This window comes from Mixophyes fleayi, chromosome 6 (genome assembly GCF_038048845.1).
Source record: "Mixophyes fleayi isolate aMixFle1 chromosome 6, aMixFle1.hap1, whole genome shotgun sequence".
Classification (NCBI taxonomy): Eukaryota; Metazoa; Chordata; class Amphibia; order Anura; family Limnodynastidae; genus Mixophyes; species Mixophyes fleayi.
The window spans coordinates 16,747,622-16,773,445 of NC_134407.1; the positions used below are offsets into that span (position 1 = coordinate 16,747,622).

A 25,824-nucleotide genomic window follows, 5' to 3' on the forward strand; every position below is an offset into this window, starting at 1 on the left:
ATTCTTTGGGGTTATCCATGTGGCATAGATGTAGGAGGGTGTAGGGACATCCTCCAACTCCAGGGAGAGCTCTCATATGATTTAAACTGGTTCATTTATATTTTTATACATGCTTTCTGGTTATGTTATTACCTATGCCAGTTCTAGCTAGTAATTAATTAGCAGCCTCCTGAGGCTGATTGTCAGCCCGGTTCTCCTCTGTCCTGATTGGCTCTAAGTACTATTTAAGGCAGTGAGGTCTGAGCTTCACTGCCGGTTATAGCTTCCAGTTCCCTGTCTGCTAACCTGCTCCTGTGCTCAGGGCCGGTGCTAGGGTCCATGGCGCCCTAGGCATTTTTACAAAATCTGCGCCCCCCCCCCGCAAAAATCGGCGCCGCCCCCCCTCCCCAGCAAAAATCGGCGCCCTCCTCCCCCCTCACCCCGTCTTTCCTTACCTTTTCTCACCACCGCCGCCTCTCTGCTCCGTCTCCTCCCCTCCACTCCACATGACAGTAGTGAGTGGAGGGGAGGAGACGGAGCAGAGAGGCGGCGGTGGTGAGCAATAGCCTCTTCCCCCCTCCCCGTGCATCTGAATGCTGTGCGGCGGCCGTGACAGGTATGGTCAGCGGTCGCCGCACAGTTTTAAAGTCATTTACCATTCTGTGGCGCCCTCCAGGCGCCCTCCAGAGCCCGGCGCCCTAGGCAAGTGCCTAACCTTGCCTAATGGGAGCACCGGGCCTGCCTGTGCTGTTAGGGTGTAAACCTCCTGGATTGAACTACTGTGTATGACCTTTGCCTGTTTCTGGACTTCGAACCTCTGCTTCTGACCCCGACCTATTGCTTGAACCTGGATTTTGAACCTCTGCTTGTGACCCCGATCTTACGCCTGTCTCTGGACTAAGAACCTGTGCCTGTGACCCCTGTGTTCCTTGGATACGTTGTCTGCTGTCAGCTGACCCTTGCCTGGACCCCACGTTGCTGTCTGCCATAGCACTCTCTTCCTGAGTTCTCCTTGGCCAGTACACATCTCATGACCCTCTGTTTGTCTTCAGCCAAGTCTGTCCCCACCACTAGGGGCAACAGTGAACACCAGACTTCAGAGCAGACTCTGGGTTTTGCTGTACTGGCTGGAGGGGTTCCTAACACTACTGTAGCATATACTGCTGAAAAAGTTAATGTTGGCTATGATTAGAAAGGTGTCAGAACACACAGTACATCGCTGCAGGTCTACCTCTAATTGCACCTGCACTGCATTTACATACCCCTTCGCTTCGCCATTCCACCCTCTCCAGTCGTAAGAAGCCGCCAGTTTCAGATGCTAGTGTTCTCTTTGTTCAGTAACTTAGGCTACACAAGCTGCCTATCTATCATTCTTACTAAAGATGCTCACTGACCCCCGTGTTTTGGTTTTGGTTTTGCATCTGGATTACCTTCGGGTTTTGATTTTGGTTTTGCCAAAACCGTCCTTGCCTGTTTTGGTTTTGTTTAGCTATTTTTTACTAAATTCCATTTTTTGGGCTAAAATCACACAATTTAGGTATTATTTTGTACCTACATTATTATTAACATCACTAACACTAAATTCCAGTCATTTCAATTAATTGTTACCATCTCACAGGTCACAATATGTTTTTAATACACTTTCAGCCAAATACTGCAGCAATCTGGCTGGATGGTAAGCGACAGAGCAATGTCTCAAACACACGGCAGTTCCTAGCACATCTAGGACACATTGGCACGGAGCAGTGGCAGAAAAGAAAAGTGGTGCAAGATGGAATTGTCCTTGGATTATGAAACCAGTTATGGTTCATTTGATCGCTCCACCTGTTTCTTGGATAAGTGAGGTAATTCTATAGCTAATACATGGCAACGAGCGCTGACCATCCCGGGATGCGTGCTTTTATCAGACACACACCAATCCAGGGTGCCAAACAATGCACTAAAAAGAGCCATTGTAATTCCCAGCAAAAAGTGTATATAACACCTTACACTTATTGGTGCAAATTCAGAAAAAAAGCCTGAAAGCCTGCAAGGACTAGTATATTGTATTTGTATTTCAGCAATGACAAATTCAGCAATGGAGCTCTTGCCTTTGGGTGTATATAACACCCTACGCTTTTTGGTGCAAATGCTGACAAAAAGCCTGCAAGGACTTGTATATTTGGATTTCACCTATGACAATTAGCAATGGAGCTTTGTTGGACACTGCTACGACCCTCCTCTTTCACTTCTATACGGTTGCCTGCCAAACTGCTCTCTATCCTACCCCTTCTTTATCCCTCTCTCAAATATCGCTAGATCGCCATGGAGGGCGGTATTTATAGATTCCAAAATTCGTGAGATCCGAGATCCGACAACGTCACAATGACTTTTTGCCTCGTTTTGGAATCCGAAAAAGTGCGGAAGCTCGGTACTCAGATCCCCGAAGTTCAGGTGGGTTCGGTTCTCGGGGAACCGAGCCCACCCATCTCTAATTCTAACACATTAAATCTCAGTCTGCTTTGATTCCACTGTTGCTGAATGGTCTTCTGTTAATGTCCCGTTGTCTTCTTTCCTAACGTTTTATAATTGATTCCTTTGTGGTGCGTTGTTACATTGTAGCAGTGCTTTATTGAAATGAAGGCAGCTCTAATATACAGATCTGCACATGTTCCCGTACACCGCACCTGTATATCCTCTTTCATTATAGCACTGACCGGTTTATCACATGGAAATTATTCCCCAGCTAATAGTGAATTATTCATCGCTAGTTGGGATCAATTGAGTTGGCAGCTTTACAGCTTCACGTAAGTGGTTTATTTCTTTGCACGGTAAATTATGTAGACGTTTTTACGCCAACATTTTGTCAAGACGAATATTTTCGATGCCAGCCTCGTGGTAATCACTTTTTTTGCTAATTGCAAGCGCCAGGTGGAACGTTTATCATCCCTATTATACTGCCTATCTAAGTTAAATATTATGAAATTCCCAGCGGCTAATAGAGAGAAATGGAATGTAAATGAATATTCTCAATGGTAAGCTTGGAATTCCATCTCTTTGTAACCTGGGAATAGATTTTTAGCTTTGTGTCTAGGGGCTTGAGAACTCAGTACAGTGAATCCTGCTGTTAATAAAGTGTTTTATAGCGAAGGGAACTTACAAAAACTAAACCCACATTCACCACAGTAGACTTGATTGTTTGTTGATGTACACTCAGAGAAAAGTATGGATCTGCTGAAGGTGCTGTTTTTACAGCGCATGTCTGGCACGATCTGCGACACAGGTGTCGAATCTAAATCAGATTGTTCACCTGTAAGTGTCAGTTTATCAGTTATGAGCTCATCAGCTGGAGAGAATTAAATACACTGCATGGTTTGTGTGTACAATTAGCTCTGCTTTATTAGTTACAAGTCCACATCTATATAGCAAAAATCACGTATTACAGAAAACTATGCCCCAAAAAGTTTTAACCACTCATGCTCCCTTTACACAGATGTTGATATATTCTCTCATTTTCACACAGGAATACTCCCCAGGGGGGAGTTGGCTTATCTCCTGTGCTGCCATATTTAAGGCCATGAGCACAGTCTTCTGCAAACAATGAATAACTCCTACAAGCTAGTTGTATCTAATCTGTCTTTAAGCTATAAGAGAACAAAATGGCTATAAGGCAAACAAGATGGCGTCAGCTTAGCGAAATCACATTTCTCACAGGTAATTGGCCCCTGTGCAATGTCTGAGCTAGGGCCACTGGACATGTGGAATCACCAGCATGTCCTGCTGAATAGACGTCAGAGACTTTCTAGTTCTTAATGCTCGGGGGAGCACTGTGTTGTGAGGTCAGTATACAGAACTCCCGATTTAGAAATCTAAAACGGCTAAACAGGTTGTGCTGGTGCCTTCAGGGGCGAAAACAGAGGAAAGGACGTAGCTTAGGGTGGTCTTGAGTGCCCATAACAGCTTTGGGTCACAGAGGGGCCCCTAAAGCCTCTGGGCGGTTGCTACTGCTGATCCTGATTCTTCCTATGACTAGTAATGTTGGCAGGTATGTAATGAAATATTTATCAGCCTGTTTTTTTTTTTTTCACTTTTAAAATATGCTTCCAACTCCATGTTTTATACAAAAAGGGTCAGGTTTAGAGTTGCACTAAAGGGCATTTGTGTGAGCACAACTAGCATCTATATTGCACATTTCTTACACTTGCACGTGGAGAGAGGCATCAGGGGTGTTAACATGCCGGGGGCAATACAGTATGGGCATGCAGGTGCAAGTTTAGCATGCCCCTTCGATATGCATCTCACGGATATACGGATCTTGAAATGCGTTAGTTTGAGACATAAATTTTGCACCTATGTGCCGTGCAAGTTATAGAATTGATGATGATGATTGTGGCATCTTTGCTCCTGGACCTTTTTTACACTAGATTTAAGGTTGCGTGTATTTTATGATGTGTGCAACTCAAAACACAGATGTGGAAACATAAGTATAGATGCATTTTGCTCATAAGCAAACAGGGCTTCTGTTCAACTCTAAATCCAGCCCATAGCATCATCAGTTGGTGTATTATACAGGGACTGTACTATTATAACTCGAGCGACATCTGCCAGAGTGGTGTTTCACACAGAGAAACGTCTGTCTGTCAGCTCATCTCACAGACTCGATTGGGGCAGCACGGTGGCTTAGTGGTTAGCACTTCTGCTTTACAGCACTGGGGTAATGAGTTCAATTCCCGACCATGACCTTATCTGTATGTAGTGTTTGTATGTTCTCCCCGTGTTTGCGTGGGTTTCCTCCGGGTGCTCCGGTTTCCTCCTACACTCCAAAAACATACTAGTAGGTTAATTGGCTGATATTAAAATTGACCCTAGCCTGTGTGTCTGTCTGTCTGTCTGTGTGTGTATATGTTAGGGAATTTAGACTGTAAGCTCCAATGGGGCAGGGACTGATGTGAGTGAGTTCTCTGTACAGTGCTACGGAATCAGTGGCGCTAAATAAATAAATGGTGATGATGATGATGACTATTGGGACCTATTGGTCATTTCTCAATGGCTCACTAATGTTGCAAGCACCTCGATATATTCTATAATGTAAGATCAGATATTGTCATGCTTGATTGAAGGGGAACTGATCAGTTATTCCTTGATGCAGCAGGTGCAGACACGGGGTTCTGCACAGAAGTACTCAGAGGGTAACTGATATATATAATCAGTTCCCCACTGGAGCAATGTTGGTATCATGGGTTTGTCTTTGAGTACATTCAACACTTAGTACTAGATTTACTAAACTGCAGGTTTGAAAAAGTGGAGATGTTGCCTATAGAAACCAATCAGATTCTAGCTATCATTTATTTAGCACATTCTACAAAATGATAGCTAGAATCTGATTGGTTGCTATAAGCAACATCCCCACGTTTTCAAACCCGCAGTTTAGTAAATATACCCCATAGCCTAAATTATTAACCATATGTTTTGCCTGTGGCCACCCTAGGCATTTACAGTGAATTTTTAAATTAGTTATTTTGCACGCCACATCCTTAGACTTGGAGACCCCTGTTGCCGTAGGATAAAACACAAATTTCAGTTTTGCCCTGATGGCAGACGTACTTTTGCCAATTGAAGTTTCCTTTTCACACCATTTAGGCAAGTTTAAATTAGTGGTCTGTACGTTCCTTCCTGTAACTTTCACTGATAATACTACTTCATCTTTCTGGTTGCCTTCTGTGCTTCTGAGCAAGGCATGTATACCAGCCAGGGAAATGTGTTTATTTTGGTTGTGTTTGGACAGCACAGTGCTGTTTTGTTCATTGGATAAAATTGTATAAATTGTGATAATGGAGCATCCGCAAAACGAATGGTCAAAGAGCCATTTTTGACAATCCTAATCCTAACTACGAGGGAAGGGAGTGGGGTTGTTTTGATAGTGGTGGTTGGCAAATACAGTAGGGGTCAGTATTTAAACCTAAATACACTTTTGGTCATTTTAGACTATCTGTATGGGCCCACCAGATATCATGCATTGAGCAAACACAATTGTGAGGCCTGAGGACAGGTTATTATACCTACCATTTTGGGAACCAAATACAACATTTGATAATGATTTTTCTCACTATTAAATATGATCAATCTGTCCAGCTTCCAGTCTTTAGGACATAGAGCTACAAGATCCGATGAGTAGTCTATTTCAGGTCATTTACCGCAAAAGGTCACTCATTCCTGCCGATAGTTATGTAAATCTTTCTTCTCTCACATTGTATATCTCCTAACGCCAGTCACTGCACTCTCTCAAGCAACCCTTAGCATGCCAACAGATCTTTTCCATCTAGGATCCCCAAGAATTCTCCAAGAAATTGTGCTGGCTTTTGTAGCTGCTGACTGGCGTTGTGCACTATAGAGAAAAAATTACATTTTCAATTAGTTCAAATAACATGCATTACATATGACATTTAGTTATAATAAATGTCTTATCCTTTCTTAATTTCCTTACAAAACCTAAACTAGTGGTGTCTACCGTCTACTCTGGCATTTAGACAAATTTGAAAGACTATTAAAATATGTTCCTGTTGCAATTCTTGTCTGATTGCAGTTAATCTTCCTAGTATCACCAGTTATGTATATGTTATGAAACGCTATGAATTTATGAATTGTTAACAAATTTTATTTATATATATATGTTTAAAACAGGAAAGCGATGAGACTGAAGTGGATAAAAATAAATGCTGCACCCTCTGCAACATGTTCTTCACGTCTGCGATTGTGGCTGAATCTCATTACCAGGGGAAGACTCACGCCAAACGAGTAAAACTAGTCCTCGGGGAGTCACCGGATGTTCCCGTTCCTGCAGGTGAGAGTCAGTGATTAATATCTGCTTTTAAAATATACATATTACTATTTACCTTGACTGTATAGCACTGCGGAATATGTTGACTATAATAACAATAATGTAGCCATTTGTGTTTTATGCACTATGAACAGCTATAATATTTTTTTCCCCGAAAACTGAATTCTTAAAGGTTCCTCTAGGTGGAGCTGTTGCTGATTTTGCACGTTTTTCCTGATATGGCAGCTCTCACTCATACTGTGTGTATCAGCAGAAATATGCAGCTAATACGTTTCCTGAACACAATTAGGTACACCCATATGTTTTACTGTTCATTAATTGCCTTCCAGGGCTAGCAGGCGCCCACCCCCCATCTCTAACACCCCCTAGAGCCCCCCACTTGTTACCTAGCAAGTGGGAGGGAAAGGGGGGGCATCCTCTGCTCGTGCCAGACTGGGAGTGCTGTGCTGTGCCATTGTAGTCCAACACCACACTTCCAGTGTGGCATTGGGCTACGATACTGGGAGCAGCACCCAGTATCTTAACATGTAAGAAGCTGTCGGCAATTTCGCCTTCGTCTCAGTGGGTGGCGCTCTGTGTGTGGGAGCTGCGGATACATTACAAACACTGAATGACATTCTGGATCTTAGATGCCCCCGCCAAACCATGGCACCCAAGGCGAATGCCTAGTGTCGGCCACGCTTCCCGCCTTTGATATATGAGAGGTTGGCTTCACTCTGCCTACTTTACTTTAGGGCAGTGGTCAGGGAACGGGTAAACTACCCCAAATGAGGTAAAAATTAAATTCCTGGGGGTAATGCTGCCGATTCACATGCTGTCAGTTGGATTGTAGACCCCTTTAAATGTGAAATTGCTGTTGTACCAGAAGAGCCTCAAGGGTTGGCAGAGGCACTTCTTGAGCTTCGATGCAATAATGAAGCACGTATTGCATTTGAAAACAAAGTAGATCTGTCATATTTTTGGATGTCAACACCTACAAAGGCATTCAAAATTGCACATGAGGAGGCAGTCAAAAAGTTGCTGCCTTTTGCAACAATCTACCTTTGCGAACAAGGATTTTCTACTCTAATGAACATAAAAACAAAGCAGAGAAATCGATTGGACGCTGAAGACTGTATCCAAATTGCTCTGACATCAAGATGCCCCAATATTGTTGCTCTCTTATCAAAAATAAAGAAACATAATTTTTCCAAAACCTGAAGGTTTGAAGCTGAAGATTTCAAAGATATTTTGAATTCCAATAATTAATAATATATGATTTCCTTCCTTTAAAATCAAGGGGGTAACGTCGGCGTATCTAAATATATTTGGGGGTAAAAGGTAAAAGTTCCCTGACCCCTGCTTTAGGGGATATTCTATCAGATAGATTCAGTAATAGTGTGCTGCCTTGTTCTTCTCCACTTCTATCTCTTCTTCTTACGCTTGATAAGAATAAAGTGAGTGTTGGTTCAGTTATAGAACATTCACATTATGTCGTTTGTTTTACAGGTTCTGTCTGACTCAATCATCATGCCACATTTTAAAAGTAGCAAATGATTTTTGTCTTAAGAAAATCAAGAACAACTAAATACAGTCTATTTTCTTAAGAAATCACCTTAAAATATTTTTTTAAAGAATATTCTTTTTTTATTTATTGGAATATGGTGTAAAATTGTATTATTGTTCCATCAAAGACATTTTAAAGAGCATTTTCGCTAGGCCTCCTATGGATGTCTCTGCACTGGGCCAGGTGTACACATTTGGCAGGAAGAACTGTGCAGATTCCTCTGCAGTCCATAACGGTAACCGGCCTTCTATAGAAGGGAAGCCAAGATTTTGCATGACTCGCTGCTTGCTTACAGCTATCCGGCTTGCTGAGAAGGAAGATATTTTGACTGCCAAGTAGGGCATCTGGCCCGTGTTCCCAGTAATTCAGCCGGTACCTTGTACTAGATCAAGCTACTTATCAATACTAATTCTATTCTAAAATAAGAAGACCACAAACTTTGAGTGAAACGTTTGCATTTTATGAGAAAAAGTGGAGGTGTTTTCCATAGCAACCAATCAGATTCCAGCTATCTTTTATCTAGTGCATTCTAGAACATGATAACTAGAATCTGATTGGTTGCTATGGACAACACCTCCACTCTTCCTGTTTACAAGTTTTAGCAAATCTGGGAATATTTTTCCTTTAAGGAGACCTTTCAGCAGTTATACCAATGTTTTATATTATCTGCTGGGTTAGATAATCGTTCACACATGCGAATATGAATCTTTGATGCAGTCTCACTGTGTTTGGTCATATAACAATATATATTTCCTCTTCGTCCTCTTCTCTCCCTCCTACACCTCATCTCGCAGTGGCTTCTGTTTATTTATATACATAATATAGGATTATTCATATTATAAAAGAACCACAGCCATGCATCTTATCTTACATTGAATTACAGTGTCCCACATGCTTCCACTGGCTGTGTGACAATAGCAGAGATTCTCTTCTTGGAATTATATTTCATTCTGTGATTTTCTTTCCAGATGAATTACTAGTCATTTTTCTCTATTATGTTTTATCTTCTTTTTTTTATTCCGTTGTATTCTTCCAAGTTATAAGTGAATTGAATTTAAATTATCTTTGACTTTTTGGGATGATATATGAATATTTCCCTACGTCCATATAGGTTTTCATTGTGTCGTACACATTTCTCACTGCTTTCAAATTGGAAGATGTTTGTATGACCGATTTTTTTATTTTTATATAGAATATTAGGATGCATTTATTTCCTATAGCTGAGAAATGTTTTCTTTAGACCCAGCTTTATGATATGATAATGTAAGAACCATTTGCACATTGAATGGTATCTAAATAAGGGCAAAGTGCTGTTCTGCTCCATAGCTACAGCAATTCGATTTTGTTTTTGTCCTGACTTACAATACTAGGTTTTCAGTTTTATTGGTAGTCTGTTGTCCTAATGGGATTGGCTTATTTTAGTATTATCCCTGGGGGTATCGTAAAGATCTTCCTACATCTTTTAGCACCTGTGTGTTTTAGCTCTGGGAACACTTGCACGCCCTATTTCCCTGTGCACGGCAGTCGTATAAGTACCAATCTCCTGTTAAATGATCACTGATAAGCTCAATGGACACTCCAGGGATACGTTCTGCTTACGCTGCCTGCAATGTTCCGGTGAATTAGAGTATGTAAGCTCTACCGTCAACAGTGCTGAAATCCCCAGGTGGTAAATCACATGTGTGTATCCAGATTTACCCATGTTTAATTTAGTGGTTAAACTTGCACTTGTTTGTTGTCTGTGGGCCTGATTCGTCAAGGCCCGTGTTGTGAGCGCAACCTGTGTTCATTATTATACGCACGTATTTAGGCTTTGCGTACTCTCGAATTCATCAAGGCGCAGATATATAGATGTGTCTGCTTTTGAAATCGGGGTCAGGTCTGCTGTGCTCTGTTGCACAAGACGCTACAGGATACGTCCAGTAACTATGTGGATTATAAATTTGCAAAAGAATGCAAAGGACAATAACAAAAAAATATTGACTTAATGTCCTGCTAGTAATAAAGGCATTAAGGATAAAACAGTTAAAAAAAAATAAAAAAAATTCTCCATTCTCCATTTATAAGAATGCTATTACTGTCTAATGAACATACAGTACATTTTTACAGTTGCTTGTGATTGCAAACACATGTTATAGCATGCATACGAGACTGTCAACACTACCCTTAGCTGGAGCAAAAGATGCAGCAGAAAAACAAGTAACTTTGCACCGCTTAGAGCTGGATTAGGACATGGCTGAGATGCACTTGAGTTTGGCACGCCCCTGCTGTACTTTGTGGCAATACGCCCCTTCTCCGCCCAGTTTGCGCCTCAAAATCGTAGGCTGCAGTAAGTGTCCTTTATGTACGAGCAGGCAGCGGACATGGCTGGGTTCATGGACGTATCTCCCGGTTCTAGACACACGCAGAATGATTTTGTGGATGATACACTCAAGACCTACTTCTAAATCCTCTCTAATCATCTATAACAGTGTTACCCAGGTATTTAAAGGAAGTGGGCAGGATTATGTTTTATAACTCAGTTGTTGCAGAGTTATTAATATTCCCAAAAATGATGTCATACCACTGAGATTGGCAGCTGAGAGTGACAATAAGAAACCAAACAGACCACCCTGCTCTACTAAACATACAAATGGTTTATTTGCATAGTAATATATCGCTAGTAACGTAACTGTTTGTTAGCATTACACACTCTGTAGAACTGCAGCAGAATTCGTTTTTCAGGCTTTGTTTCCATTGTGTGTATACCATACAGTATTTTTCACCTGCGTTGCATACATCAGTGTTGTACAGCCGGAGCTGTTCTTTCTGTATTATTTGATATTTCCCATGACAGCTTGCTCATAATATTGCAGGCATTCCTGAATAAGTGCTGCAAAGTCTGATTTCACACTGTTAAAGTGAAGAATGAACTTTTGATTATACTTGTCGCCGTCCCATATGAGTTGTTGTGTAATTACATTTGGCATTAGGTTGTGAAACTGTTTTTTGGCTTACTTTAATATTCTCAGGTTCTTCACTTGTCATCAGACTACAGTGTGAAGCACAATATATTTCCTGAGCCTGGCTCTTTGTAGGTGTGCGGTTATCATAAGCCAAACAGGCATTGGGAATCACTAAAATTAATTAGAGTATTAAACAGAAAGTATATATATATATATATATATATATATATATATATATATATATATATATATATATATATCATACTTGCCAACATTAGCCAGCTGGCACCCGGGAGAAGGCTGTGCGTTTAGGGGCGGGGCTCGGTGAAACTCTCAGAATTCCGGGAGTCTCCCAGACATTCCGGGAGAGTGGGAGAGTAGGCAGCTATGATATATATATATATATATATATATATATATATATATATATATATATATATATATATATACTGTAGATATATATACATACACAGTGGTCGAAGTGGAAATTTAGAGGTGGCGGTATGAAAAATGTCAACCAACATGACAAGACCACGCACTCAGCTGGGGACGTGTCCTAACTTAGTGTTTTTAATTTTTGGGAGGTATGTGTATATATAATATGCTAATTTAATAGAGCACACTAATTGTATACAGATGTTACAATATTCTGAGTATTGGAAAGAGGTTATTTCCGTTGTTGCCCTGCTCAGTAGAATTCCTAAGCAAATCCAGCCTCCTTTTACTCATTATTCAATATTTTTAGCCCTAATATAGTTCAAACGTTTTCACCATCTCACATAAATTGGTCACTAAGGGGCATATTCAAAAAAATTTCCCCCCCCTCCGCTGAAAAACTATTACCATTAATACGGTAATAGATAGCTGGATTTCAGCTCGCGGCTCAGGGAGCTGCGAACTGAAATCCAGCGAGTAAATTACCGTATTAATGGTTTTTCCATGCACGATTACCGTAATAATGGTAATCATGCGCGGACCGCGATTTTCTCGGCGTATCTGCCGAGAATTGAATATGTCCCAAAGATTTGATTCCCCTCCCGAACTCATTCAAGATATTAAAATAAATTTTGTTGTTTTGGGTTGCAGACCACACAGATGCGTTCTCAGGAATATTGGTTCGGTCCACAATAAAATGGCTGCCTCTGCAGTGTGCAGACGGCAGGAGACATTAATGAGCACGGTTGCATGGGTTTCCCACAGCTTTTTATTTGATGATAAAATTATTTTGATTAGATTTCCCTTATTATTTACCTCTCAGATCTCAAACACATAAAACATGAAACAACTCTTACTATGCAAAGCTGCAGAACTCTCACAATACATATACAACAGGGCATTTGAGAAGGACAGAAATTAATGACAATTGGGAGCAATGTATGTGCGACATTTTGTAGCATAAAACACACCAGCCAATGCTGCTTAAAGGGAGAGTGTCATGATAAAGGGTCTGTTTTATCGTATCTTTAAATATAGGGCGATGATTGTTGTCAACATTCCAACAATCACATTTCAAGTTGATGTTTTTCTGCCTGTTGTATTGATCTGCAATCACAGTGCGCGCAGGGTCACTGCATACAGCACAGCAACTAGGTCTCATTTTCTGCTGTATTGTGCTTCGTTCCCTCATATAACCATACTAGACACAATAGTAATAATTAACACGTAGCGAGAATAAAACATATAGAACAGTGGTCAGGGAACAGGGGTAAATTAGAGCCTCAAGGGTTGGCAGAGGCACTTCTTGAGCTTCGATGCAATAATGAAGCACATATTACATTTGAAAACAAAGCAGATCTGTCATATTTTTGGATGTCAACAGCTGCAAAGGCATTCAAAATTGTACATGAGGAGACAGTCAAAAAGTTGCTGCCTTTTGCAAAAACCTACCTTTGCGAACAAGGATTTTCCACTCTAACGAACATAAAAACAAAGCAGAGATATCGATTGGACGCTGAAGACTGTATCCAAATTGCTCTGACATCAAAATGCCCCAATATTTAAGTTCTCTCATCAAAAATGAAGCAACATCATTTCTCCAAAACCTGAAGGTTTGAAGTTGAAGCTTTCAAAGAAATTTTGAATTCCAATAATTAATAATATATGATTTCCTTCCTTTCAAATCAAGGGGGTAACTTCGGCGTATCTAAATATATTTGGGGGTAAATGGTAAAAAAGTTCCCTGACCCCTGCTATAGACAAGCAGTGATGCTACTGTACTGCAGTGATGTTCCAGTGCCAAATCCCACTGCTGTCAGCCTAAATTTGCCCAGCAGTTCAAATTCTGTGACCTCAGATAAATGATGTGGTGAAGGAAGTGGCTGTGAAAACTGGAATACTGATTTGTACTTGCAGTTTGAATCCTTCAACATTGGGGATGACGATCAGTCGGCGAGGTATGTTGGGGGTTTGTCCCTAAAATCCAAACAGGACATAGCAGGAATTAGCCATATATATGCTGTAATAGCTGCTGTGTGCAATTATCTTTGATGTATTTATTATAAATGTATCAGAATACAACCTACATATTTAAGGACATACAGTTGGAGCACAGCTGTCAGAGCACACTGGGAGATGTGTTCCTAAAACAGCTGAAGAACCCCTGTGCTGAGGTGCATAGAGCGAGCTCCCAGGGAAGTCAGAAGTCCAGAACCTCAGCTGCTGTTCATAAGAACACAATGAATCAAACTGCTCTATGGGGAATTAATAGCATATGGACAGTGTTTAAGGCAATTTCTGCATGGACTCCTAAATAAACTCGTTCCTAAATAAACTCACTTCTCAGCCCTTATGTAACCAGGACAATGAAAGAAAACATAAATGTGTGTTTTCTTAAATATAAATGATTACATTATTTTATACACAGTTTATGTTATACCCAAGTATCTTTCCACAACACTACAGAAATCCATACAAACTGTTGAGTAACGACCCTTAACCACTAGAACCTTTGAGTCACGACCCTTAACCATTAGAACCTTTGAGTCACGACCCTTAACCACTAGAACCTTTGAGTCACGACCCTTAACCACTAGAACCTTTGAGTCATGACCCTTAACCACTAGAACCTTTGAGTCACGACCCTTAACCACTAGAACCTTTGAGTCATGACCCTTAACCACTAGAACCTTTGAGTCACGACCCTTAACCACTAGATCAGTTGAGTGACCACCCTTAACCACTAGAACCTTTGAGTCATGACCCTTAACCACTAGAACCTTTGAGTCACGACCCTTAACCACTAGAACCTTTGAGTCATGACCCTTAACCACTAGAACCTTTGAGTCACGACCCTTAACCACTAGAACCTTTGAGTCATGACCCTTAACCACTAGAACCTTTGAGTCATGACCCTTAACCACTAGAACCTTTGAGTCACGACCCTTAACCACTAGATCAGTTGAGTGACCACCCTTAACCACTAGAACCTTTGAGTCATGACCCTTAACCACTAGAACCTTTGAGTCACGACCCTTAACCACTAGAACTTTTGAGTCACGACCCTCAACCACTAGAACCTTTCAGTCACAACCCTTTACCACTCGAACCGTTGAGTCACGACCCTCAACCACTAGAACCTTTCAGTCACAACCCTTTACCACTCGAACCGTTGAGTCACGACCCTCAACCACTAGAACCTTTCAGTCACAACCCTTTACCACTCGAACCGTTGAGTCACGACCCTTAACCAGAACACTTGAGTCACAACCATTAACCACTAGAACCTTTGAGTCAAGGCTTGAAATCGAATGCATATCTGGGTCTCCAGTGTAGGTGGCTTCATTACCAGACCATTCTTATTTTAATATTGATTGGGGGCAGAGATTATTTAATTAACTAGATAGCAATAAGAGCCTAATGCAAATCCCCCCCCCCCGCAGAAACCGTCATCCCTCAGTTTGCCCAGGACAGCATCTGACCAGAAGTGCTTTTGTACTGCTAATCAATCTGCAGTATTTACCCTGCTAACTCTACTGTTGAGCCGAAATTGGCTCCTGCACCACCAGCAGCTCTTTATATGGATATCAGTGCGCCAGACCAGTGAAAAGAGCTGATGTCTACCGGATTGAACTAAATGAGTTGTACTACAAGCACCAGCATGCACTTCCCATCAGTGGCTGCTGGTGCATGCTAAGATAAAGATATGTAGTTCTACAATAGCAAAAAATAACAAACATTAAAAGAAAGCTCAATTGAATTAAACACTCCCCAAACCTTCATTCATCATATTTCCTTCCAGCCACTTACACACAGATTCTGCTATACTTTTATACAGTATAAATCTTCTCTTTTCATTCTTCATCATAATGGGAAATTCTTCTTTGTATGTGACCCATTTATACTTGAATTTCAATACTCCTGCATCTTTTAACCACCGAATATATGGCAAGCAGATTCACACAATAATAATTAATTTCATTCAAATGAAAATTTTGCAACAAACTAATTGAATAAGATTATATTGCTCACTTTATACTTTCTACAGAGAAATAATATAAGTGGAAAAAGTTTCTCTTTTTGGTTGTGATAATGTGAATAGGAGGAGAAAGGATTGGCATGAAGCTGAAAATGTATTGTGTCTTCATGCGTGAAACATCACGCACAAAAATGGGTAATTAAATTGGTCCCCAGTGGCACACTGACACTTGGGGCCCCAGAACAGTGGCACACTGACACTTGGGGTCCCAGAACAGTGGCACACTGACACTTGGGGTCGCAGAACAGGGGAACACTGACACTTGGGTTCGCAGAACAGGGGCACACTGACACTTGGGGTCGCAGAACAGGGGCACACTGACACTTGAGGCCCCAGAACAATGAAGAACTGACACTTAGAGCTCCAAAACAATGGCACACTGTTCATACTGCTTTTTCTTCAAAGTGAATACATTACATGGTGATAAAACTTACATGGAACTGAAGTGCCATGAAAGCCATTTCATTGATGCATAGAGAACAGGCAAAAATTTCTTTTTATGAAAAAAGTATTAAACATTAACGGCAATCCTGAACATTTTTGTACTAATATTGCAGACACTTCCCCTGTGCTCGCCTACGGTGTATAAAATAAGCTGTAGAGGCATGTCGTTAAATTAAAGCTTTTGCAGTTGTTTTATATGACAGCACTTGATTGGTTCACAGAGTTAACCTCTAGCTGAGGCACCATTTCATACATTAAGCGAAATGACTTGTTAATATGCTAAACAGGCGAGCAGGCACACCAAGGGTCAGGATCCTTCAATTCTTCTCCTTAATAAGAAGGGCATTTCTTAGGTTGTGCTGTGCAGTTTCTTGGCTCGTGCTCCTAATCTGAGCTTTTGTTCTTTCATTTGAGATTCTCATTAGTGATTCATTCTACAAATGCTCAAATATTCAGTGTAAAATACCAGACTGGGTGAAAAAAGTCCTGACGGGATAGAGTTTGAGAGATACATATATTAAAATTTGGAAAAAAAAAAAAGATAAAGGACTACAGTAATTGTACAATGTAGAATATATGATACTTGTATTGCTTTAAAGTTCTTCTTGTAAAAAAATTAAGTCTGAAGACTTCAGAATGGGCACTGAATAGTACAGTAAAACATTTGTCATCTGTGCGCGAGAATTCTCTGTGACTATAAGGTGTTTATTCATCTCAACGCTTACTCTGACACTTCTCACTGCAGATACAGAAATTAATACAATCATCGCCCAAAAGTGCCTGGGCTGGAACTGCAGCTTTTTTGCAGGGGTGAGTTATGATAGGAGAATATGAGCAACATCCTAGGGTATAGTTGCCAACTGTCCGATAATATATCCAGGGACATTCATGGGGTTTAAATGTCCCTGATTTTCCAAAAAATGAGCGGTATGCAGTATAACTCTTTTTGCGTACAAATGCAACCTTCGCTGTCGATATCCTCAAAGTTATGTGTGTCCGTATTTCTTGCATATTATTTAAAATATAAAAATAACATTATAACCAAAGTCCAAGAGAGAATATCTTGTTGGTGATTGTAGTAGACAATTGCCCGTCTAGACAGTACTATGCTTGACGCGCCAAGATGCTTCTGCTCAGCAGCAAATTGTCCCTGGAAAATATTGTAAGATATTGAAAAATGTGCTAGTGGCTTAGGCAAAAAATGGACCCAGACATTTGCCAATCATACGCAGTGATGCAAGTATGAGCTTGGCATGTGTCAGTTTTGAGTAAGGGTGTAGTTGTATATGATGATGAGATTTTGGCGATGCTCTTGTTTTTTATTGCAATTACTTGGAAACTAAAGCTCATGGCTATATATTAAAGAACAATGAGTGTTTCAGTGAGTGCCTGAGCAAGGAACATATATGTGGCGTAGTGTCCCTTGGCTTGAGCCCTACACAGACACTTGCATTTGCATTTTTGCAAATGCAAACATGCAAAGTCAAGTGTAACACTGCCTGCATGTACCTCCTATGGCACACCTGTGACTTTAAACAAACTTTCTGTTGTTCAGCTGTTCTTCTGGATAGCCTATTTGTACTGCGAGAGAGGGAAGGGACAATGGCTGTGTGTATTTGCTTGTGCTCTGTCCACTGAAACTTTTAATATCTTGCTTGTGCATATATCTTCAAGCCGAACCTTGCACAACCTACCATTGGAAAAGCAAATTTTTGTAAAAGGAAGTGCTAATGTCACAGAGTGGCTAAGAGTGAGGCAAATACTCTAACGATTATTTAATAACTAATTCCATTAATCTCTATACTTTACCACTCACAAAGGTAGTTTCACGTTTACCCAAAATACTATTTCTTTTCTTGTCTAAATGAACTCTGTGTCAGAGGTATGTATATATGTTATTCAGACATACCACAGCAGATTTCCTAGACGCGGGACTTACAATCCTACATACAATATGTATCATTTCTTTACAGCCACTTACACACAGATTCTGCTATACTTTTTTATGTCTTTATTTTCAAACTGCATCTTGTACACATCGCAGTAGGAAATCCAAAGACATTGTACAGAATACAGTGCAGCAAGCTGCTCTGAAAAACAAAATAGATGTATAGTTTTTGCTATACTTTTTTTTTAGTATGATTAAAGAGCCATATACCCTTAGATAAAAACAAAACATCATAGGGACAATGATACTTATATCAGGAAGAATTACACGCAGATATATCTGAATTTGAGGTGTTATATTTTATTCTCGTCAACCTAGCAATCGTTAATAATGGTCTTACACATAATAAAACAGAGTAGCATTGATGAGACAATACATCACCATAAAGAAACATTGTGTTAATAGGTTATATTCTGCAAACTATCTACCATGCTAGCCATTTGTTCTAAAATACTTTTCAAGTTATTTACCCTGGTTATCTACCTCCTTCACCTCTTTTGGTGTCAGGAACAAAATATTTTAAATAATATATATATATATATATATATATATATATATATATACAGAAGTTAACCCGTGCATGATACTCATGCATTCTAGTCAAATCAAGCTACTTAAGGTGTTAAAAAGGTTCTTGTCATGCATTTGGGCGATAGCCCAGGCCTCAACCACCAACCACTCCCCACTGTCACCCCCGGCAACCACCAACCACTCCCAACTGTCACTTCTCCTTCAAGAAATATATATATATATATTTTAAATCTTTATAAACACTTTTAACAATTAACAAATTAAATTAACAAATTAAAAACATCTTAGTATACCAAATCTCAGCCCTTTCTGAATTTTTTTTCCACACACACTAAGAATTTAGTAGGTCAGTGTATAACTCCGCCCAGCAGATGGCACTGCAGCTTGGTTTTATTTTTTCCACACACACACACACACAGACAGACTAACACACGCCACTAGACATTTATATATTAGAGCGAGAGGAGTGTGATACTCAGGACCGCTGAGAGAGATCCCTGTGTCTGGATAGACATCTGGATAGATGTGGCGATAAAGATGAAGGATGAGGTGATGGAGAAAAATGATGAGGTGGTGACATGTGAACAAAACTACGTTAAAAAAGGGCGCTTACGTCGGGAAGTAACGCTCTTCCCCTGAGGAGGCCTGGGCTAGGCCCAAATGCATGACAAGAACCTTTTTAACACCTTAAGTAGCTTGATTTGACTAGAATGCATGAGTATCATGCACGGGTTAACTTGTGTATATATATATATATATGTATATAATATATAATAAAAGAAAATGTTCGCTCCCAGTCTAGTGCTATTATTTTTATCCGAGGTTTCCCTGATGCAGGAGGTACTTGTAGCTCCACAATAGGTGATCTAGCTTTCCACCTACTATGGAACTACAAGTACCAGCAGGAAAATAGTTTTTTTTCTGTGATACAGTGGCAGCCCACTCTAATGTAACAGGACATATTCATATTCTTCAGTCATCAAGGTGGTTTACGTGAAGATTATTAAACAGATGAAGAGTCCAAAAGTACAATAAAATTCCATTTCGTAATTATTCCAAATCGCAGACACTACATCAAACTGCAGTCGTTGAGATGCCTTTTGCATTGAAGATCTAAAAGTGAGAATTTGCAGAAATGAAGTTCCGCTACACAGAGCAGATATAATAGGTGTAAAGTAATTGGAAAATCTTTACAACACCTTACTTGGCAAAGAAAAACCCTAATATAGACGATATCCCCCCAAAAAATAAAAAATGAAACAAGCTTGCTACTTGCATTGCCACTACTCTGCATAGAACATCATAGTTTTACGGCATTCAAAGTGTGAATTGTGCACAAGATCTCTGTTACAGTTTCATTTTCTCTCTTTAACACCGTTTTTATGTTAATTAATTCTGCTTCAGCTGGTTTATAACACCTGCAGGTTTAAACTAAAAGCTGTTTCATTATACCGCAATGCTATCCACTGTTTATCCCTTTACAGCAGTGATGGGCAGTTTTCAGGATTATAGCGTTGTCAAGCTTCATCTCCCATGATCCTTAGCGGCACTCTGCACTGACAGACGCTCATCTATACTGCAAATAGATACTAGCCAATTCTCCATTACATTATAGACATTCACAGAATGAAATACCAGTGGAAGGTAGATAATTATAAAGCCTGCAACATCAAAAGACAAACTTCAAACTTCTCTCTAGTAATGTTTGATGGCAGTATCTCAAATACCCACATTTCATCCCTCTTATTTCATCCACTAGCTTGTTCTCAAATTGCTTCTCTGCTTCTCCGTTTCATTTTGCTTATTGGCTTTTTTTCGAGAGCTTTTTAGTATTTCATTTGCTCTTTGTCACCTCCCCTCTTAATCTCCCACTGGAACTGCTGACGAAGCTTGCATTAAAATGTGCTGCATTTCTGTTTTCCAAAAAGTTTTAGTGTCGAGCAGTTATCTGGGCATTATGGACAATGTTATAATGGGGATCATTCTACAGCCTCTGATCTGCACACAGCAGACACAGTCCTGACTTTCTGTGCAGAAATGTGGGACAAATCATTAAACATGTTTCACAGACTTTCATATATAACATTTCATAGGCAAACTGAGGGGGGTTTCCTAGTGCCTGGAAACCCCCCCCCCCCCTTTCCAGCCTGGGGTACTGTATGCTTGAGGTGGCATTGCATGTCATGTGATGTGGCCGCCTGTGCGCCCTGCCCCCCGGCTCAGCCCGCCCCTGGCTGTGTGCACATATCTGTAGTGCACGCAGCATTGCCCGTGTATATGATGGGGATAGGAAGAGTTGGAGAGCAGCCAAGCACTGTCTAAAATTATAGCTACGCCCCCATGCATGCTGGTCACGCCCACTGGCGGTGTGGCATGGAAACCACTCTCTACAAATCCTGCGTTTGCCCCTGCATTTGTGGCAACCATTTCAACGTTGTTTCTTAGGTAAAACTGTGATTAGAGAAACCATTTATCTAAATGCAAGAAAAACACATCCAGACCTAGCAGCTTGAGACACTGTAAGGCGAGATTCTCCTAGTCACGGCAGCACCTCCAGATTAGGAGGTAAAATTACTGTCATGCTAATATTTTACTCTGGTGCTGCCTCCTGCAAAATGAATGTCTTCAATTAGAGCAAAACAGTTCTATGAACATGCATGTAGGGAAAACATGACATACAGTGCATTGTACATGTCAACAACAGGATTTACAGAAATGAATATAATTAATGAATTTCCTTTTCTTCCTAAAGAAACTTATTATGAATTATGTCTTAAATTGAACAAGAGAACAAAGGAACATGGAGACTGTCTGCATTGCATGTGTCATCTGTGTGTTTGAAAGTTTTTACTACAGGGATATTTGCACAGCTTTAAGCTTGCAGATGCATGTAAGAGATCCAAACCTGAAACCCATTTTTTTTCAAGCAAATGTACCTGAAATTATTCCAATCGAGAACATGTGTAGCTGATACTTTATCAGATCACCTGGAAATAATAAGATGAACAATAGGTAGTAATTAACTGCTTTTCAGTAAGAGATGGTGCAAGTCATTGACCCCCAAATTGCGGTGTTCATCTTAAAGTATTGCACTCCATCCGTTTGTGAACAGTTAATGAGGGCTGTTCAAGGTTAAATCACTAGAATACAGTGATTTCCAGATCTACCCGACTTACATAACATTGGTTGTTATTATATAATATATATGTTCTTCCATAACTACTGGCCAAGTGTTTTGCAGTATTTCATTGATGGGGCAGCACGGTGGCTCAGTGGTTAGCACTTCTGCCTTACAGCAGTGGGGTCATGAGTTTGGAGTTTGTATGTTCTCCCTGTGTTTGTGTGGGTTTCCTACCACACTCCAAAAACATACTGGTAGGTTAATTGGCTGCTATCAAAAGTGACCCTAGTCTCTCTGTCTGTATGTGTATGTTAGGGAATTTAGACTGTAAGCTCCAATGGGGCAGGGACTGATGTGAGTGAGTTCTCTGTACAGCGCTGCGGAATCTGTGGCGCTATAGAAATAAATGGTGATGATGATGATATATGAATAGTTCTCTGTAAAATTCACAGACAGTAGAAAGCTCCCATTCTGTCACATAACTATACACAAGTAAAATGATTTGAGTTTTATTTACTGAGGGCCTGATTAATCTTTGACCACAACCTGCACGCAAATTTTTAAAAGCGCGCACGGAACTTGAGTGTATGTTTACCCGTATTCCAATCCAAGCGGATCCCAAGATGCGTTTCCATTTGAATCTGGGTATAAGTACGATGAGCCTAAACAGTACTTGTCGTATGTTAACAGACAGTCAGAGCAGGATACACACAGGTGTATGTGCAATATAATGTCCAATCAGAACTCATCCAAAAAAATAAAATGTTATAAAATGAATTACCAACTCATAATACTATAGTCATTAATAAAAATGTTTTTTAAGTTATTATTTTTTCTATATTACTCTATGTAGAAAAAGTAGAGGAGAGAGTGGACATCCGGGATGAGGCACGAGCTGGTGCCTCATTCCAGCATGACATCTGAAAGTTGAGAAGGAAAAATGGCAGAGAAGTGATTGCGAGCGTTTCCAGTCCATTCTACTAGAAGTTTTGTTCAGCATCAAAGACGATTTACTTTCTATTTGGGCATGGTGAATCAATAAATAATGATTGCCCCCATAATTTATATATCAATGGTAATTCCTCTTATGTTCTGAATGGCCAAATAGCTCAATCTCACCTCTCACACCCACCTCTTTTGTTTTGGCCGTTTGGATGACGGTTTTGTAAACCCCAGCTTCGTAAATCTGACTGTAAGTTTGTCATTGTTAAAATTGGGATGGCGAACTGTAAAATGGTGGTTTTTAAAAATGTTCATTCTGGCCTTTAGTAATTCTGCTGGGAGATCGGCCGAAAACTGGCGCTTAAGTAAATCTAGCTCTTAGAGTAAGACTTTGCCATTGATGCAATTGTAGCTTAGCATCATGTTTGATTACTATGCCTCAGATGACTGGTTTATGAGCTGCCCATAAAACAGATATATAAACCTTAGTTGTTTCATTAATATACATCCAAGCTCTTTGACACCCCCTACAAGACTGAAGGATGGGACAGGAGGGATTATTTTAAACGTCATTCACCCTTGGGACGAACAGAGAGCCATCTTCTCAGATTGAGTTCAACCATCCTATAACCCGACCAGTTTATAGGATGGATGGATGCTTAATAAAGATAACGGAGAGCAAAATACCGGTAATTGAAAAAATAATCCATGTGGCTATAAAAGTCGTTAAGAGCCAAGTATAAAAAATAATATTAACTTTATATGTAGAGAGAAGCATTGGCCTGCTGCAAAGTGGGACATACGCCAGTTTGCGTGGCATATCTTGTGTGAAAAAAGTGGGTGCACCCGTAAGCTCCTGTGCAGACTTACCTGACATGACAGATATTTGATTGACATTGTCTTTCAAAAAGGAAATAGTGCCCAAGACGATCTCTTTGTGGGGCAGAGTTATCAAACCTTTCTAAAAAGGAAAAGTGGAGGTGTTGCCCATAACAGCCAATCAGATTCGAGCTCTGATGTTCTAGAATGTGCTAGATAACTGATAGCTAGAATCTGATTGGTTGCTATGGGCAACACCTCCACATTACCTTTTTAGAAGGCTTGATAAATCTACCCCATAATCTGTGATGAATCCATGAAACAGCCTTATTAAATAGGATGGCCACAACTTTAGAAGTTGTAGACTCTCTGGCTTGATACATCAGTGGCAAAATTTTAATTTAAAGCAATGAGTTGTGAGTTATCTGCAAAAATATCATGTCCTCATAGAGCATTATCATGGCATGATTCAAGTCTCTCCACCTTAGAAACCAAATTAAACCTATAAATGAAAAGTGTGGCTCTATTAACGTATATCACAGTAATAAACCTTCCAATATTTCATATCCGTCTAGTTTAAAAGGCGGAAAGGTTATTCCGGTGTGTGGATATCCTCAAAACTCTAATATCATACCAACAAAAAATGGAGGGGGGGTAATAGTGTACTCTGTGGGTGATATATATATATATATATATATATATATATATATATATATATATATATATTTATTTGTATATCTAAACTGTATTATATTTCAAATCCGTTTCAATGAAATCTCAATTCTGCTTAGACACAGTCACATTAAAGTTAACTTTCTTTGTCTAATGTAACTGTGTCTATTGCTGGTACTGGCTCTGGTACATATAATGTAACTGTGTCTATTGCTGGTACTGGCTCTGGTACATATAATGTAACTGTGTCTATTGCTGGTACTGGCTCTGGTACATATAATGTAACTGTGTCTATTGCTGGTACTGGCTCTGGTACATATAATGTAACTGTGTCTATTGCTGGTACTGGCTCTGGTACATATAATATAACTGTGTCTATTGCTGGTACTGGCTCTGGTACATATAATGTAACTGTGTCTATTGCTGGTACTGGCTCTGGTACATATAATGTAACTGTGTCTATTGCTGGTACTGGCTCTGGTACATATAATATAACTGTGTCTATTGCTGGTACTGGCTCTGGTACATATAATGTAACTGTGTCTATTGCTGGTACTGGCTCTGGTACATATAATGTAACTTATAGCACCCAGTGTATGAGCCTATGGGAAGTAACATACTCACACACCTCTGCTCTTTTTTTGACCCCACTACTTAATTATCATTTCTCTGCCATTTAAACCACTCCACAAATTCCCGTCTGTTGTAAATATATTCTGTGGTGCCTACCTGATAACTTTACATAGCTTAGCAAGATGAGTTACTATCTTTATTGAATACATAAGAAATATTGTTCCTAGACTCAGCTCCCTAAACACCTAATGGAGTTATTTTGTAAGATGTAATATTCTTCGCACATTCAGTTTTACATGCAGGGATGATTCATCAGAACAGTTCTCTTTTCCTAAATAGTCGCTAACTCCACCATCAACATCAGAGGAGTGGAGAGCAGTAACTGACCCACAAGGGGTCTCTAAGAAATTCCTGAAAAATGACTTAAGGAAAGTGATCACTGGGCACCTCTAAAGCTTTTTTTTTTTTTTATAAATTGGAGTCTTCAAGCAATATACGTTTTAATTTACTTTACCTCTAGTGTTTTTTTTTTACGTGTAAACCCTTTTCCCTATAACAATTTTTGGGGGAAGTAATCTACTACTAACCACTGAAGAAAGGTTTTAATAAATTAAGTCTTAAAATATAGAGCTCTGCATGAAATCTGCTTTCTGCCGAGTGCATAAGGTAGAGCTGCAGACTTATGTTGTCGTAAAATACAATGTACCGGAAATAGGTGTTTTGGCACACATGGCAAATGTACCAAGCTGTGGCACTCCCAGTATTTCAGATGTGTAGTAATGCCCTCCTCCCAGAATACCTAGTAATAAATACAAAATAAGCGATAAACGACCATTCGGCCTGATATCACAGTAGTATGTACGCTGCAACGATGAGAGATTATCCTTTCAAAACTGAACTAAAAATCCCGTTCAATGATAGAACAATGTCGTTCCAATTCTGCAGTGTGTATACACTCAGGACCGGCAGTGTCCATAGATCTCTATGGAGTGTGCAGAGTCACCAACTTTTCA

General features: G+C 40.0%; 1 protein-coding gene across 1 annotated transcript in view; it reads left to right on the top strand.

The window, feature by feature from the left end:
• Positions 1 to 25,824, top strand: part of ZMAT4 (zinc finger matrin-type 4) — a 287,868-nt gene that overhangs the window by 101,479 nt on the left and 160,565 nt on the right. The window contains exon 4 of the mRNA XM_075215932.1: positions 6,640 to 6,799. Within this exon, the coding sequence (XP_075072033.1) occupies positions 6,640 to 6,799 (160 nt within the window). The remainder of the gene's footprint in view (positions 1 to 6,639; positions 6,800 to 25,824) is intronic.